Source organism: Neltuma alba, unplaced genomic scaffold (assembly GCF_004799145.2).
Source record: "Neltuma alba isolate B1F8T4 unplaced genomic scaffold, ASM479914v2 tig00012000_pilon, whole genome shotgun sequence".
Lineage (NCBI taxonomy): Eukaryota > Viridiplantae > Streptophyta > Magnoliopsida > Fabales > Fabaceae > Neltuma > Neltuma alba.
The window spans coordinates 42,313-57,512 of NW_021636573.1; the positions used below are offsets into that span (position 1 = coordinate 42,313).

Below are 15,200 nucleotides of genomic sequence, written 5' to 3' on the forward strand. Positions count from 1 at the left end.
ATTATACCGCATGCGATTTATGGCCTATAAATACGCCATGAGAAGCAGCAAGCAGAGCACAGCAAGTAATCGTCTTCTTATTATATTCTCTTCTTCTTATATCATATCATCCGACACTTGCAGACATGTCGTCGGTTAAGATGTTAGATTCACCAGTGATGGTCGCCCTCAATTCTTCATCTTCGTCGTTGGAACAGATCAACCCTTTCACTGCAACTGATGAAGTCATCTCCAACCACATCATCGGAATCCATGACTCGCAGGCCCCCAAGTACGATGTCGGTTCTCTTTACAATGTTGTCTCCAACATTGTCAAGAGCTCCACTCACATCGGCACCTCCCTCGATCTCAAGGTTCTCAATTTCTTCATTTAAACCCCATTTTTCTTACGAATACTTTCTGTTTATCATCTGTTTGTAAGTGTTTGTATGTATATTATTCTGACAGCGTCCCAAAGCTGTTGAACTCGTGGAAGATAAGGTTCCACAGTCCAGTTTCATGCCACCTTTCGGCACCCTCAAAGAAATTGCTTGTCAGGTCATTCTTCTTCATTTCCTTTTCCTTTATTTTCACTTTTCATATCTTTCTTTTCGAAAACATAACAAAATATGTGGAATGGAAGCGACTCGATCCTAATAAATTGATGTTATAGATGACATGCAAGCCTTTTGAGAAATCTACGGCACACGAAACAGTAGTGGGAATTCTGGAGAAGCTTAAAAGCTACTCATGGGACGCAAAGGCAGTGATAGCTCTCTCAGCTTTCGCTCTGGACTTTGGTGAAACTTGGCGTCTCTCTCTCATGGAACGTACCAAGGAAAAGGCTCTTGAACTCCATATCTTCAGGCTTGGGGAAGAAGCCAAGCCTAGCAAGAACAACTTAGACCTCATTAACACGTTGGTGGACGTTACATTCAAACTTATTGAGGGGATTTCAACATTGGAGAAGAAGATCGCTGAGAAATCTCCTAGCCCAACTCTGTATACTGCTCCCCGAGAACTCTATGCTTATTGGGCAATCTTGGCCCTTCTTACTTGTTCTAATCGAATGACTGAACTGTGAGTATCTTTTCTTTCATCATCTTTATTCTTTCGTCCACACATATATAGATCTCTTCTGGTAAGATGATAAATAGAGGAGATGAAACCAGCTGCGATCGGTGTAAGCTTTTTTTCTTTTTTGCCTGATAACCAAAAAAAAAAAGGATTAAATTGCAAATCTGCTTTTGAATTTGTGAATGTGTACCTGAGACTATAAGCTTTGCTTGTTCCAAAGCTATACATAAGCTTTTTCAAATGGAGCAAAAAAGCCGAGACTGAGAAAGATGTGGATACCACTCGTGACAAATAAATTATGTTTTCCCTTAAATATTACTTCACTACATGATAAGTATTTTAATAGTAGGTGGTCCCACTTCTATGTTTGTCTTTCTCTTCTTATTAATATTATCTCCTCAATTAGTGATGGGAGGAATCTAAAGCTTTTACCTACTTTCTTTTTTAGAATTTTTTAGAATTTTTTTAAAATAATATAGACATTGTGTTTGCGGAGTTCCATTAATTAACCTCATGTGGTTTTTCAAATTGATGTAGGGATTGGAACATCAAATCCGAAGTTGTTGGGAAGCTCAATCATGTTAGCATGAGATTGAGTAATGAGTTGGCTGTGATTAAACGTGAAGAAGGTTACGGAAAAGAACTGCTTGTGGATTTTTTCAACTTGCTTTCAAGCTTTGCCAAGCTTAATCATCAGACATTACAAATATTAGAGTTTTAATTGCAAATCAAAGAGAGTGACTTATATATGACTTGAATATCTAATTTCAACAAAAACTTTGTTGAAACATAAATTTTATTAAATTGATTTTCTCCGACTTAATTACAGCTGTCGTTTTCCAGATAATATATATATGTATATATATCCAATGCTAACAATGCTAGCTTAATTCATTAAAATTTTCAGATGATTTTCTGGACCGAAAATGGCGAGAGGAAGTGTTTGTGTCTCCTTCCGGAATTGTCGATCTTTTGAGGGCTCTCATCTCCTCCAAGGAAATTACTGAGCTTGAAATCTTCGATAACACCACTCAAAAAGTGGTAAGTTCTCAATATTTTAAAACTAGTTTAAAATGTCAATATTAAATTAATTATATGAAGGGCCTAAATGAGATGTGCTTTTTTGTGGGCTAAATTTTAGGTAAGCAACAATGTTTTGAGGGCGAAGAATCTTTTGCTGTTCATTTCTGGTCTGGACAACATCGAAGACGAGATTTGGGTTCTGAAGTCTATCCATGACGCATTCAAAAAAGACAAAGAGAAGCAAAATTATGAAATCCTATGGGTTCCTGTAGTGGAGGAAACCGATGATCATAAGATAACAGATGATCAGAAGGAGAAGTTCAAGCATCTGAAATCAAACATGCCATGGTACGTCTTACAGAACCTATTCGTGATTAAAGGCAAGAAGGTATTAGAAGAGAAGTGGCACTACCAGGGAAAGCCTATCGTGGTTGTCACAAACCCTAGAGGTCATATTGTTCACAATAATGCAATGCACATGATCTTCGTCTGGAAGATTGAAGCCTTCCCATTTCGACATGAGGACGAAGAAAGACTCTCTCTTCACTGGAAGTGGTTTTGGAATGAAGCAAACAAAGTTCTTCCAGATATTGGGAGATGGGTTAGTACTATCTTCCTAAACTTTTTCTTAATCATTTATCGATTCAATTCCTAGACTTTAACTCATTACAACTTAAAAATCAAGGAATTATATGAATTGGATTATTAATGGATCACTGGGTTTGCAGATTCAAAGTGACGCATACATCTTCATTTATGGAGGGACTGACGTTGCTGGGACTCAGAGGATTGGTACGCTGTTGGATTCCATTAAGAAGGACCCCATCATCAAGCAAGCAGACGCCATAATCGAGCATTTCAACCTCTCAAAGCTTGATCAAACCTCTGCAACCAATTTCTGGGTCAACATCACCAACTCGATGCTAAGCCGACTTCAAAAGCCGAACCACCAACAAGACACTGTTCTTAAAGATATCGAAACCTTACTGTCATACAAAAACGAGAAAACTTGGGCTCTCCTCAGCAAAGGCCCCGACGTGCTTGTTATAGGGTTCGATCCCCTGGTAACGAGCGTACTGGAGGATTTCGATGAATGGAGAGTGAATGTGCAAGTTCTTCAAGGTTTTGATAATGCATTTATAAAGTATTACAATGAAAAAAGGCTCACGGTTCCTCCTCCTTGTTTCCACTTCCAAGTGAGCAACATACGATCAGGAGTTCCTTTCACTGTCACTTGCCCTGAGCCAACTTGTAAGAAGAAGATGATGGAAGTTGAAACAGTTAGCTACAAGTGTTGCCATGGGATCCATTCTCACCATGCATCAGAGAACTTGAATGGCGAGATTGGGACCCCACTTTTGAAATCCAAATGGACTCCATGATCAGGGATCGATGAGCTAGCTGCTTGGCCTTTCTGTTGTCTACGATATAATAATGAATAAATTGTGTGTGTTTTAAGTTCTGTATGTACCTTTGTGTTTGTACCTGTTTAGTGTCTGTGACTACCACGTCTCATGTGTACTTGTCTAGTTCTATATGGATGTCATGTAATCTTTGTCCACTTCAATAAATAATCAAGTTGTGAAACTATTCGGTGTTTTTGTATACTTTAGCAGGTTGGAAAGTTGTTTTCCTTATAACGAAGGTTCGGAATCTATCTGATAATGTATATAGATCCTCACATGGAATGGTAAAAAATAATTAAAAATATGGACATATTTAACAATAGTAACTAATTTTAACTAGTTTTTTCAGGTTTTGGTAATTTATAATAAAAATAAAATTGGAAAAATGTTATTGATAATCCTCTAGGTGATTTATATTAGGGACCATTGATTAATTATGGAAGGCTTATTACAGTAGTGACCAGAGGGGGTAAATTTCAAATTGGGAAGATATTATCAAATGCCAAATCATTGTTAAAAGAAGAGCAAGTTATATATATTAAACTTACCTGTCACTTCATCCTACCTCTGGTCTTTTTGTGAGTAAAAAAATATTTAACAATGCTCATTCCTAACCTTCCCAAACACCTTCCTCTTCAGTTTTCCTGTAATGGCTGCCAATAGACCACCAAGCCCCAGACCGCGTTCAGATTTCTCCACATCTACATTCCAAAACACCTTCCTCTTCATTCTGAAATCAGAGAGAGCACTGTGAGCTGACCTGATAAAATGGGTCTAACCAAATAAGAAAGGGAAAATTGCACCAAATTCTCATGATAATTAAATATAAAAAAGTCCTTTAAAATCATCAAATTATTCTGAAATCCTAAAGGATCTTATTGCAAGAGAATTTATTTGTTTAATTACTAAATTACCCTTATTATTATTTTAAAAAAAAATTTGCATTGACAATTGAAAGAGTAGTTATTGACAACTTAATATGTAAGGATTGACCATTATGATGATACGTATTAACAATTCATTCTTTACTTAAATTTAATCTCATCTTGAGTTAAAAAAAAAAATTAAATTTCAGCTTACTAGTCATCAAATAAAATTACATGATTTTTTTCAGAAGTAGTTTTGGAAGATTGGTTAAAATAAACGATTATATAATCAATAATAAATTGATAAAAATAAGTGTCAAATCTATGTCAAATTTCGTAAATTTAGTATAAAATTTTGAAGTTAGTTCAAATTTATAATATATCAATTTTAGATTTAAAAGTTTCACACATACCTAGTTCAAGTTAGGCGTCCGCATAAACTATTGGCCTAAAGAGTATCCATAAACTATAATTTAATAAGTAATAATATCACGTGCGCATTAAAATGGTGTTGAGATATTCTAAAAAAATTTAAAAGGATAAGAGATAAAGACCCTTTTTTAATTTTTTTCATTATAAGAAAGCAAGCGATGATAATCATGGTGTTTAAAAAATGTTTTGTTACAGTGGGATATTACCACGTAGTATTCACATAATAAAGAGAGGATAAGGGCCTAAGATTTTAGGGACACGTATTAAACCCTTGTCTTGATTATGCGGGCACACTGATGAAAAAGTTTAGAATTTTGTAGGGTCTAAAAATTGAATTGTTTGGTGCATTTGGGAATGTTGTTCATAATTTTAGGAATATTCAATATTTTAAAGAAATTTTTAGGGCACGCATTGAATCTTTCAAAGTATAGTTTTAGTAGCAGTTATATAATATTTTAAATTTTTTTTCATAAATTTTTTTTTAAAGTATTTTCTCACGCAGTAGTAATGAGAATCTTAAAATTAGAATGCTAAGTGCTGTTAAAAAATACTTTGGGTTGTTTGATGCATTATAAAATTAATTTAGCAAACTTTAACCCTATATGGCTATATTCAATAAACTACAATACTACCTTAAGGTCTGTTTATTAAAAAAGAAAAGTTGTAGCTAACTTTGTTTCTTTTAAATACGCATGCATATAAGGATGTATATATACTCTTTTATATATGCATCAAGTATCATTTTTTGTGTAAACCGATCGGTTTGGTTTGGTTAAAAATTTGGCTACAATATATATATATATATATATATTTAACTTATAAATCACATTGGGATTAAGTGTTAACTTGCTCTTATGTGTATGTGTGTATATGATAAGTTTTGATATTTGTTCAAACCCGTCAAACAAACAGAAGAGAAGACTGTAAAGTTTGATTTGGAAGAAAATATAGGAATCATATCAAACCGCCCCTTTGAACACCTTTAAGAAGTCAGTGACTTAATGTATGTTCTTTTTATTAACTAATAATGAAATATTATATTAGCAAAAGATAGATATATTTATTGCCATTTCAAAAATTGTGTTGCACTACTCATATATTTTATCATGCGAGCTACTTGCGTTTGAGACATGATAAGCTATAACCCATTAGCTAATTGCGAAATATTCTGTTAAAAACCTAAATAAATATTGCCACTTGTTTTTAAACACCCCTCTTTAATATAAGAATTATTTAAACATTTATATATTCGAATAAAATAATTCTAATCCATACATATCCTCTAACGTTCTAATATATTATAAAGTTTATCAATTTTAATTATATTATAAAATTTTATATTTTAATTTTTCATCGCATTTATTAAAACTTATTTATATAGATTACTGTTAAATAGATAAAAACACATTTTAAACACATTTTTATTCATCATATAGTGTAATATGTATGTTTGATGTATCATATAAATTATTTTTTTCTACAAACATTGTATGTTTATTAAAATAATTAATCAAACTATCAATAAACTTTTTTTATGTCTGCATTAACTAACTTAAATTTCTTTCCCAATATGATAAGAATATTTAACAAATAAATATTTTCAAAAATTTAAAATAAAAAATTTTTTAAACCAGGTTTATCAAAAATAAGATATTTAGTATGATGAAGGTAAATTAATAAATAAAATTTTTCTAATATATACTAATTAATTGATACGAAAAAGTTATTAGTTATTTATATGCTTTTTTTAATACAAAAAATTTAAATAAGTTGGGTTCCATGGGCTCATCAAAATTAAGGCATTCCTCTAGATTCAGAAAGTGTTTATAGAAATATTTACAAATTGTCCACCAATAAGTTTGTTACACAGCCAATAGGATTCAAACTTATAATTTTATTAGTTATAAGTGACTTGTTATCAATTGGACCAATTTTTATTAAATATTTCTGTGCTTCTAACTTTTAAGGATAGAAGACTCATCCCAACGCGAAGGAAGTATTCGTGAGCCTATTTAAAATTAACCCCTTTGTTTTGTACCTCTTTTAATTTCCTATGGGCGATTTGGCTCCTACATCATCATTATCATTCATATAAAAGCGAGTTAGTCAAGTGTTTTTATTTATCTTGTCTGATGAAAGGATCTTCCTTCTATTTGCACACTCCTTATTGTATCTTCCAAAGCAAGGTATTCCATCTTATTTATAAGATTCCAATTTTTAAATTGGTTTAGTCTTTTTATAAAATTTAGTTTAGTGTTACTTAAACATTATGTATATTTTTATCAATTTTATTCCTAATTATTCTATTCTCTTTCATTATCTTCTTTTTTTCATATATTCTTTTTTTGCCATTTTTTTCATTATTTCTTTCTTTCTTACCTTCTTATAAAAGAAATTTATTTGAAGGAAAAGTAGATTTCTTACATATTTATTACTTTTAAATATTATTAGCAGATTTTTTTAAACTACACAATCTGGTTATTAAGATCTTATTATAAAAAGGAATGGAGGGAGCAATTTTTTTTTTTTGGTTACCCACAGGAAAAACTCTGACGAGTAATGATAAATTAATCAAGCAATCAATCAAGAATTTAGGGGAAAATTACTTAAATCTCTCGTTACAAAATTTATTACTCAAAGACACCTAAAGATTTAGGTTCTTGACTTCTTTTTTTTTCGGTTGAGCATAAATATCTTCTGTTTTGCACATAATTAAAGATAGGTTACCTGTAACTGGAAAAAAAAAACGAAGAAGAATGAATTGCACTTGGCTTTTTAAATAAATTTCATATATGTTTAGGTAATAAATTTTGTAACGGGATAAGACAACTTGTTTAGGCAGAGTGTGTTCCTATTTACAAGAGACCTTATATCAATTTCCAATATTTTTCATATTTTTATTCTCATTAATTATTGGTTACTTTCACTGTATCAACTACTCCGTGCATGTTCCTAATTTACTCTTTTTTATTTTTTTCCAACCCTATTCACACATGACCCCTCTCACTCTCACCACGAGAAAAACGTTGAAGAGTAAAGAAAATTAATTAATTAATAAATCAATCAAAGAATCTAAGCTTCTTTGTCACTGTGCGCATGATTGAGGAGACAGGGTCGAAATTAAAGCATGGGGATAATAGGAGGCAGCATCAGTGGAGATGAATACCTGTCCTTCCCAAGCTGATTATAACTAATCACTATCTCATGTCTTTAATATAATTTAAGAACTAATTTAATTTTTAATTTAGTTTTAGATATAAGATCTTTATATACTCTGTCTTTCATATTTATTTATTTTTTAACATAGTCCTTATAGTAATTGCATATATTAAAGATTTCATCAAATGGTAGTTCCAGTTAATACACAAAAATGATAAGGGTATTGTAAGAAAGAAAACACATATTTATTACCAATAACTAACTTAATTAATTTTTTAATTTATTCAAGTTAGCCAACTAGTTCTTATATTAAAAACTGGACGCAGTAATATCCGTCCTATCAAAATATTTTGTTTTACGAGATCATAGCTGATTTTAAATAGGAAAAAAGACAGTAAAATACCCTCAAAATTACTAAATGACAAATTAGTATAGGTGAATTTCAAAATCTCAATTTAGACCCTAGGTACCATTTTAGAATTTTCAAATCTTGTAAAATGACAACATTGTCCTTACTATCGGTGACTACTTTCATGTAGCTATTGACTACTCTATTTTAACTATTAACTACTTTTGTTTTCAAAGTTGCGGTTACTATTTTTATATAGATATTGACTACACAAAGGTAGTAAATTGCATTACTAGAGTAATCAATAGTTTAACAAGAGTAGTCATCAGAGTTTAAAAGTAAATATAGTTAATAACTAAAAAAGAATAGTCAATACATAAGAAAGAGTAATTACCGGAGCTCCCATGACCAGTTACTAGAGTTCCGGTAACATGTTATCAAATTTAAAAATAAATGTAGTCAATAGCTAAAAAAGAGTAGTTAATAAATAAGAAAAAGTAGTCAAAAAGGTTAAAAAATTAGTAAAGGGCATTTATGTAATTTTACAAGATTTAAAAGTTCTAAAAAAGTACCTCGGGTCTGAATTGGGATTTTGAAATTTAGATACCCTTATTTGTCATTTAGTAATTTTTAGGGTATTTTTGTGTCTTTTTCCCTTTTAAATATTTATCGATTTGTTTGTTACATCTAGTATTTATTTAATTGTGAAATACAATTATCTTAAAATAACTACATGGAAATCTAAATTATGTTGGCAAAAATAAAATCTAAATTATCTTATTTGTAAAATGCAATTATTTATTATTCTTTTGAGTTGTAATTTTTTATTTCGATTTTGAGGCCTTTATCCACTTTGCACGGATTTTAAAGCATCAATCTTCATCCCTTAGAAAAATACTGTAGATGTGTGATTATTTTTTGGGACTTTTTGCTGATAATTTTGCTTCCTTGGGACGCCACTGTGATGTCTCATCTAGCAAGTTGTCCCGTTACTGTGAAAATTAGCTCGTTAATTTTTATTTGTAAGCATAAATGAACTTCTCTTTTTTATTTTTCACACTTCAATTTTTAATGTATCAATTTTGACAAAACTTCCGCGACATTAATAAAATGGCTAGCTTACGTAATTAAGAAGAATAACTTGAATGAGCTGAAATGTGATCGTTAACCTCTTCCAACTTGTTAAAAACGAAAATCATCACTGTTGAGCCAACACTAGCTTGCTTAATCTCTAAGTCCTCGGAGATTCATTGTACTGATTTATTCTTGAGAGTTTTTCATGTAAGACCTTTTTCCAAATGCATTGGGAAGCAAGGGTAAGGTATGAGCATTGGGTTTAGGTGTAAATATAACCTCTTATTCATTTATACATGTTACTAGTGCTCCGCACCTGGCTGGAAGTTGTTTTGGATACAAATTTATCCCAAAAATTTGAAATCATATTGTTCCTATCATTAAAAATGTCAATGGCCAAAATTACTATTTTAATGATAAATAGTTTTTTTTAATGATAGGAGGTAATATTGCTACAATTTTAAATTTTTTAGACAAATTTGCATAAAAAACAAATTCTGATACTCAATGCTGCTGAGTGAAAACTTTCAGATCAAATTCACAACATATTCCTATGAGTGTTCCCTCAAGAGAAAAGTAAGAATAATATAAGAAAAGGAAGTATCTTTTCCAGTTCACAAAATTACGCATAGTATATAATGGTGGAAATACCTCAAAGTATAAGAGGCACGCTTTTTCGTTATATATGTTTATAGTTATGGGAAAATCACTACCCCACATATACAAATATATAATTACTAAAAAATCTCGACCCTGCTTATGACGAACTTCATAAAATTTTTCCATATTTTATGATGTTGTGCTTCAACATAACCTATCATTTTCATGAACATTTTCAAGAATCACCCCAAATTTTTTAGGCATCGCTAGCAACGAAATTAGTGCTAACTAGAGTAATGATGAAAAGGTTTGTAATGAACATTATTTCTGTGGCAAATTTTATTACGAAATTGGAATAAGGTATCCTAAAATTTAATGAGGAAATTTTTGGTCCACGCGAAATTTTTTATGATGGATTATTAATAATGAAATGGTTATGAAATTTTTTACGTCAGAGATTTTCTTACCATTTAGTAGAGATAGTTATTGATCGTCCACTAACATTTTCAGTCATTATGAGTTATTGCTGGCAGATCAGTTCAAGTTTGTCAGTTTGCACCTGGTAGATCAAATCAATCGATCTCCTTAAAGGATTCAACTGGTCGATGATGTCTGTCTTGTGCTATGACCCTGCCATGCTATGCAGTATTTATAGGCTTCATCATAGATCGACAAGTTAAGAGTGCAAATAAGACAGGTCACTTTTACAAAAGAGTTATTAATTAATTCGTATATTGCTTATTGATGATGATAGCTTCTCAGCCCTTGTCTCTATCTGTATGGAACATGAAGGCTCATGGACATATGTCTATGAAGCTGAATAATTGGTTAATGATGTTAAGCTTGGAATAGCTCGACAGTACTGTAACTGATGTTTTAAGGATAGTAAGAAAGTAAAAATTTTTCTGACCCCAAAAAAAAGAGTAAGAAAGTAAAAATTAATATATGATGTTGGAGTTTAGTGTGATAAATATGGATACTACTACCTTCAGTCTTTAATATAAGAAATAATTGATTAGTTTGAGTAAATTAAAAAAATTTGTTAATTTAATTATTTGTATTAAATAGGTGTTATTTTTCCTAAAATACCTTTCTTATTTATATTTATTAGTTAAAACCATCATTTGATAAAACCTTTAATATGTGCAATTACTACAATGACTATTGATAAAGCCCAATTTTTATATATTTTATCCCACATTAATTTAAGATTTAAATGATAATTTTGAGTTTAAATGAACTTTTTATGTATTATTGGATTAATTGGTTGATTTTTGGATTTTGCATAAAAAAATTGAGATTTTGGATTAAAAATATAAATATTTTGTGATTTCTTATTTTTGACTTGGAATTAATTTTTTCTATTTCTTTGGAAACAAGTCTCATATTTTTAGAAAGTTTTGCAATTTCTTGCCTAATTTTTTGTGTATATTTAATATTTAATTTTTTATTATATTTGGATATAATCTGTATTAATGAATGCACTTAAATTCTTGTAGGTCAAGAAAGAGCATATAGGAAATCCAATAGTGCAAGATTGTTTCTTGGGATTTAAGCACAATCTAATGACTAATATCAAGTGGGTTAATTAATTACTAATGGGCTTGAGTTTTAGATAAACAGAAAATTCATTTTCTTCCATTAAAATATTCCCCTCATTCCATATAAAAAATCTGTTTTTTTGGGGACAAGACTATTACAAGACGGGACAAAACAATGATTGAGACAAAACCTGACGTGAGGGATGAGGTCATTGCATCTTCTCGGGGGATTTTTTTTTTTAATTTACTTATTTATAATTATTATTAGATTATTTAATTCACTTTTTGAAAATAATTAATTTTTATAGTAATTTTCAACGCTTAAGTTGCTATATTATCTAAACAAAATCTCTGTTTTTAATAAAAAAATTCATAAAATCATTATATAATATTTCTTTTATAACAGTCTTTTTCTTTACAATATTATTTTATGCTCTTTTTTCATTATATAATTAGGCTTTCTATATAGTATTTGTTTTAGTATTTTTATCTTTATAAGTCTAATAAAAAACAAACATTACAATATAAAAAAAAATCCAAGCCTAGAATTACAATGATTTGTTTAAAAAAAAAAGTTGAAACTGGCTGGGATACAGGATGGGCCTATCTAAGTTCTATAAACAGCCCTAGTATTGGTTTTTTAATATTAATATATTCTTCACCTCAAGTACTATTTACTTGTTTATTTCACTGAAAAATCGGACCTTCAATTATGGGAGAAATACAATAATACCCTAGTTTAATAAATTTTATTATGCAAGGATAATTTTTTAAAAATAATTAAAAATATGAACATATTCAATAAAAGAAATTTTAACTTTTTTCCTTCTATGTAAAATTTGTTAAATATTTTTTTATTATAAAAAAAAGACCGGAGGTAGTATGAAGTAGGAACAAGTTATATAAGCTCAATATTTTAATTTAAAAGCCATAACACAACAATTGGTTATAATTCATAAGTATTATGTGTATTCTCTCGTCAAATTTTATTCGATTTATTATTAAGATTATTAATAGAACGTCGCTACAAAGAATTTGTGTAAGAAAGTTCTCGTGAGGGCGTTAGATATTGTTATCCAACGCGTGGTGTGTTGTTTCAACACCAAGAATTCATATAAAAACAATACTTGGATTAGTTTTTTAAGAAATCATTTTAAGGTATTTGAGATGAATATGTGAAAAAAAATTATTTTGGTTTACAAAAAACACTTTTGGGATATTTTAAGCGAAAAAAGTGGGTGTGGATAGATATATTTCTTTTCTTAACCCCTTCTTTTGTTGGCGTAATGTATATGATTAAGGGCTTAAGGTCAATGAAGCTTCGAATAATAAAAGCCAACATCTTTTGAAATTGGTGCGGCGCTCCCCAAATCCTCAGCCCAAAGCATTTTAGTGGAAATTGGAAAACAGCTCAGCGTGACAATTTTTTTTCCATGATATTAAGATATATTATATCGTTATATTTTAATAATTTTTAATTTTTTGCCCCCCTAGCGTGCACGCTAACTGGTCATTTTCAACAGCACTCGAATCATATTTTTAAGCGCCACATTTATCTTCAATTTAAACTTTATTTACTCTTATTAATTTAAAATTTTTTAACTTTATTCCCATTTAATACATATTACTTTATATCATTTTTTTTTCTATTTATAAGTTACTGATAGAAAAAATATTTATTCCTAAATATAAAAGTCATTTCTAACATGTACGTGTTAGGAGTTCCTCTTTCAGTGTCACCTGCCCTGAGCCAACTTGTAAGAAGATTATGGAAGTTGAAACTGCTAGCTAAAAGTGTTGCCATGGGATCCATTATCACCATGCATCAGAGAAACTTGAACGGCGAGATTGGGATCCATTATCTTTGTACCTTTGTTTTGTCTACAACTTTAGTTTGTTATATGTACTTGTCTGGTTCTGTATGGATGTTATTGGGTAATCCATGTGGATCAATAAATAATCAAGTTATTATGAAGCTATTCATTTTACTTTTGGAAGTTAGAAACTTGTTTTCCTTTGACAATGGAAATCCGATAATTTCCTCGAATGGAATGTATGAACACGTGGAAGTCATTGAGCCGTCAGATTGAATAAAGGGAGAATTTCATTTAACTATCAATCAGCCCTCAAAAAATTCTAAAATTTTGCTGCACCCCCACCAAAAATATTTGTGTGAGAAGACAAAAATACTTTTATTTTATTTGAGTTGCAAATCACCGAATTTATGTTGCAAATTGCTGAATTCTTATTGCAAATCATGAATCCTTGTAAGTTTTATGAGTAAATGAATGAAAAACTCAAATTTGACTATTTACAACAAGAATTCGATGGTTTGCAATAAGAATTTAGCAATTTACAAATTTACTAAGAAGGTTTGTTCAAATTAAAGTTGCCTAGAAGAAAAAGTCATGACAATTCTGCATTAAAAGGTTGATTTATCTACAAAGCCTTCACCCTAAGTGTTAATTACCGGTTTAGCTCCTTAAGTACCTTCAATTATGCAGAAAAAAAACCATATTACCTTATTTTAATATATTTTATTGTGTAATTTTAAGAAATAATTAAAAATAACATATTCAACAATAGTAACTAATTTTCACTACCTAGTTTTTTTTTCCCCTGCCGATATGAAATTTGTTAAATGTTAGTATGAAGTAACAACGAATAAGGGAGCTTTATACTTTAATTCAAAACTCATAACACAACAAGTGGTTATAAATATTTTCATTTGTTCTCTCGTCGAATTTATTTATTCGACTTAAGATTATTACTAATTAATCACTTTTTATCCCCAAACATCTAGTAATATATTAATTGGAACGTGGCATATGATTAGGGGTTTGGGGTTAACTAAGCATTAATAAAATAATAAAAGCCAACATCTTTTGAAAGTAATTAAGTGGCTTCCCAAACCCTTCACCCTAAGTACTTCAGTGGAAAACAGCTCAGTGAGATAAGCAGTGTGACCTTTTTTTCCCCTTCCTATTTGAAATGACTTATAAATAGGATGTGAGATAAGTATGTGAAAGAAGTTTTATCTCAACTTACATAAAATGTATTTATAAATAATTTCAAAGGGGGCTGCCTGTGCCTACTATGTGGTTACTTATAGTGGCACTCAAATCATTTTTTAAGCACCACGCTTATCTTCACGTGCTTTATATAATCACGCTCGGCTCGTAAGTAATTTGAAGTTTTGTCTCAGTTTATGGCTAGATTTAGGAGGATGAGGAATTTCTAACGTGAGATGTAACTTCCAGAAACTAAGTTTGTTAAAATGGCCTAGAGAAGCCTGGATATATAGAAGTTTAATTAATCAATTGTGGGGAGCACATTCATGTTGGTCAAAAAGCCTATTAATCTCAACCATTCAAATTGATGATCAGATTCAATTTAAATTCTTTGATATTTTAAACAATTTTTTTATTTTAAAAGATATCAAATTTAAAATAAAAAATAATCTTATAATCATTGACACTTTCTCAAAATAATAATTTTATTATTTGAAAACTTGCAAATTAAAATATTTTAAATATGAACCGTTCAAATTAAATTTTGAGCAATACATCCAAACTTATCATGAGCACACAGTAATATTCATTGTTGTGAAGAGTATTGCTTTTTATGGGTTGCAAGGTTCTTTTTCTCCATTTCTCTTTGATATCAAAAAATAATGAAGATGTTGACAAAATAT

At 30.2% G+C, this 15,200-nt stretch overlaps 1 protein-coding gene across 1 annotated transcript; it reads left to right on the forward strand.

Moving 5' to 3' along the window:
- Positions 1–2,314: 2,314 nt before the first annotated feature.
- On the forward strand, positions 2,315–3,461 carry LOC114720814 (protein SIEVE ELEMENT OCCLUSION B-like). The gene is made up of 2 exons (XM_028906534.1): positions 2,315–2,680; positions 2,808–3,461. Exons 1-2 carry the CDS (start codon positions 2,420–2,422, stop codon positions 3,459–3,461), a joined length of 915 nt encoding a protein of 304 aa, XP_028762367.1. The 5' UTR covers positions 2,315–2,419.
- Positions 3,462–15,200: the final 11,739 nt, after the last annotated feature.

What these genes read in the sequence shown, in the direction of transcription:
- LOC114720814 (XM_028906534.1), top strand. Translation starts at nt 2,420, where the DNA reads ATGCCATGGTACGTCTTACAGAACCTATTCGTGATTAAAGGCAAGAAG. An exon ending in TTCCAGATATTGGGAGATGG is followed by an intron (nt 2,681 to 2,807) that starts GTTAGTACTATC and finishes CTGGGTTTGCAG; the next exon opens with ATTCAAAGTGACGCATACAT.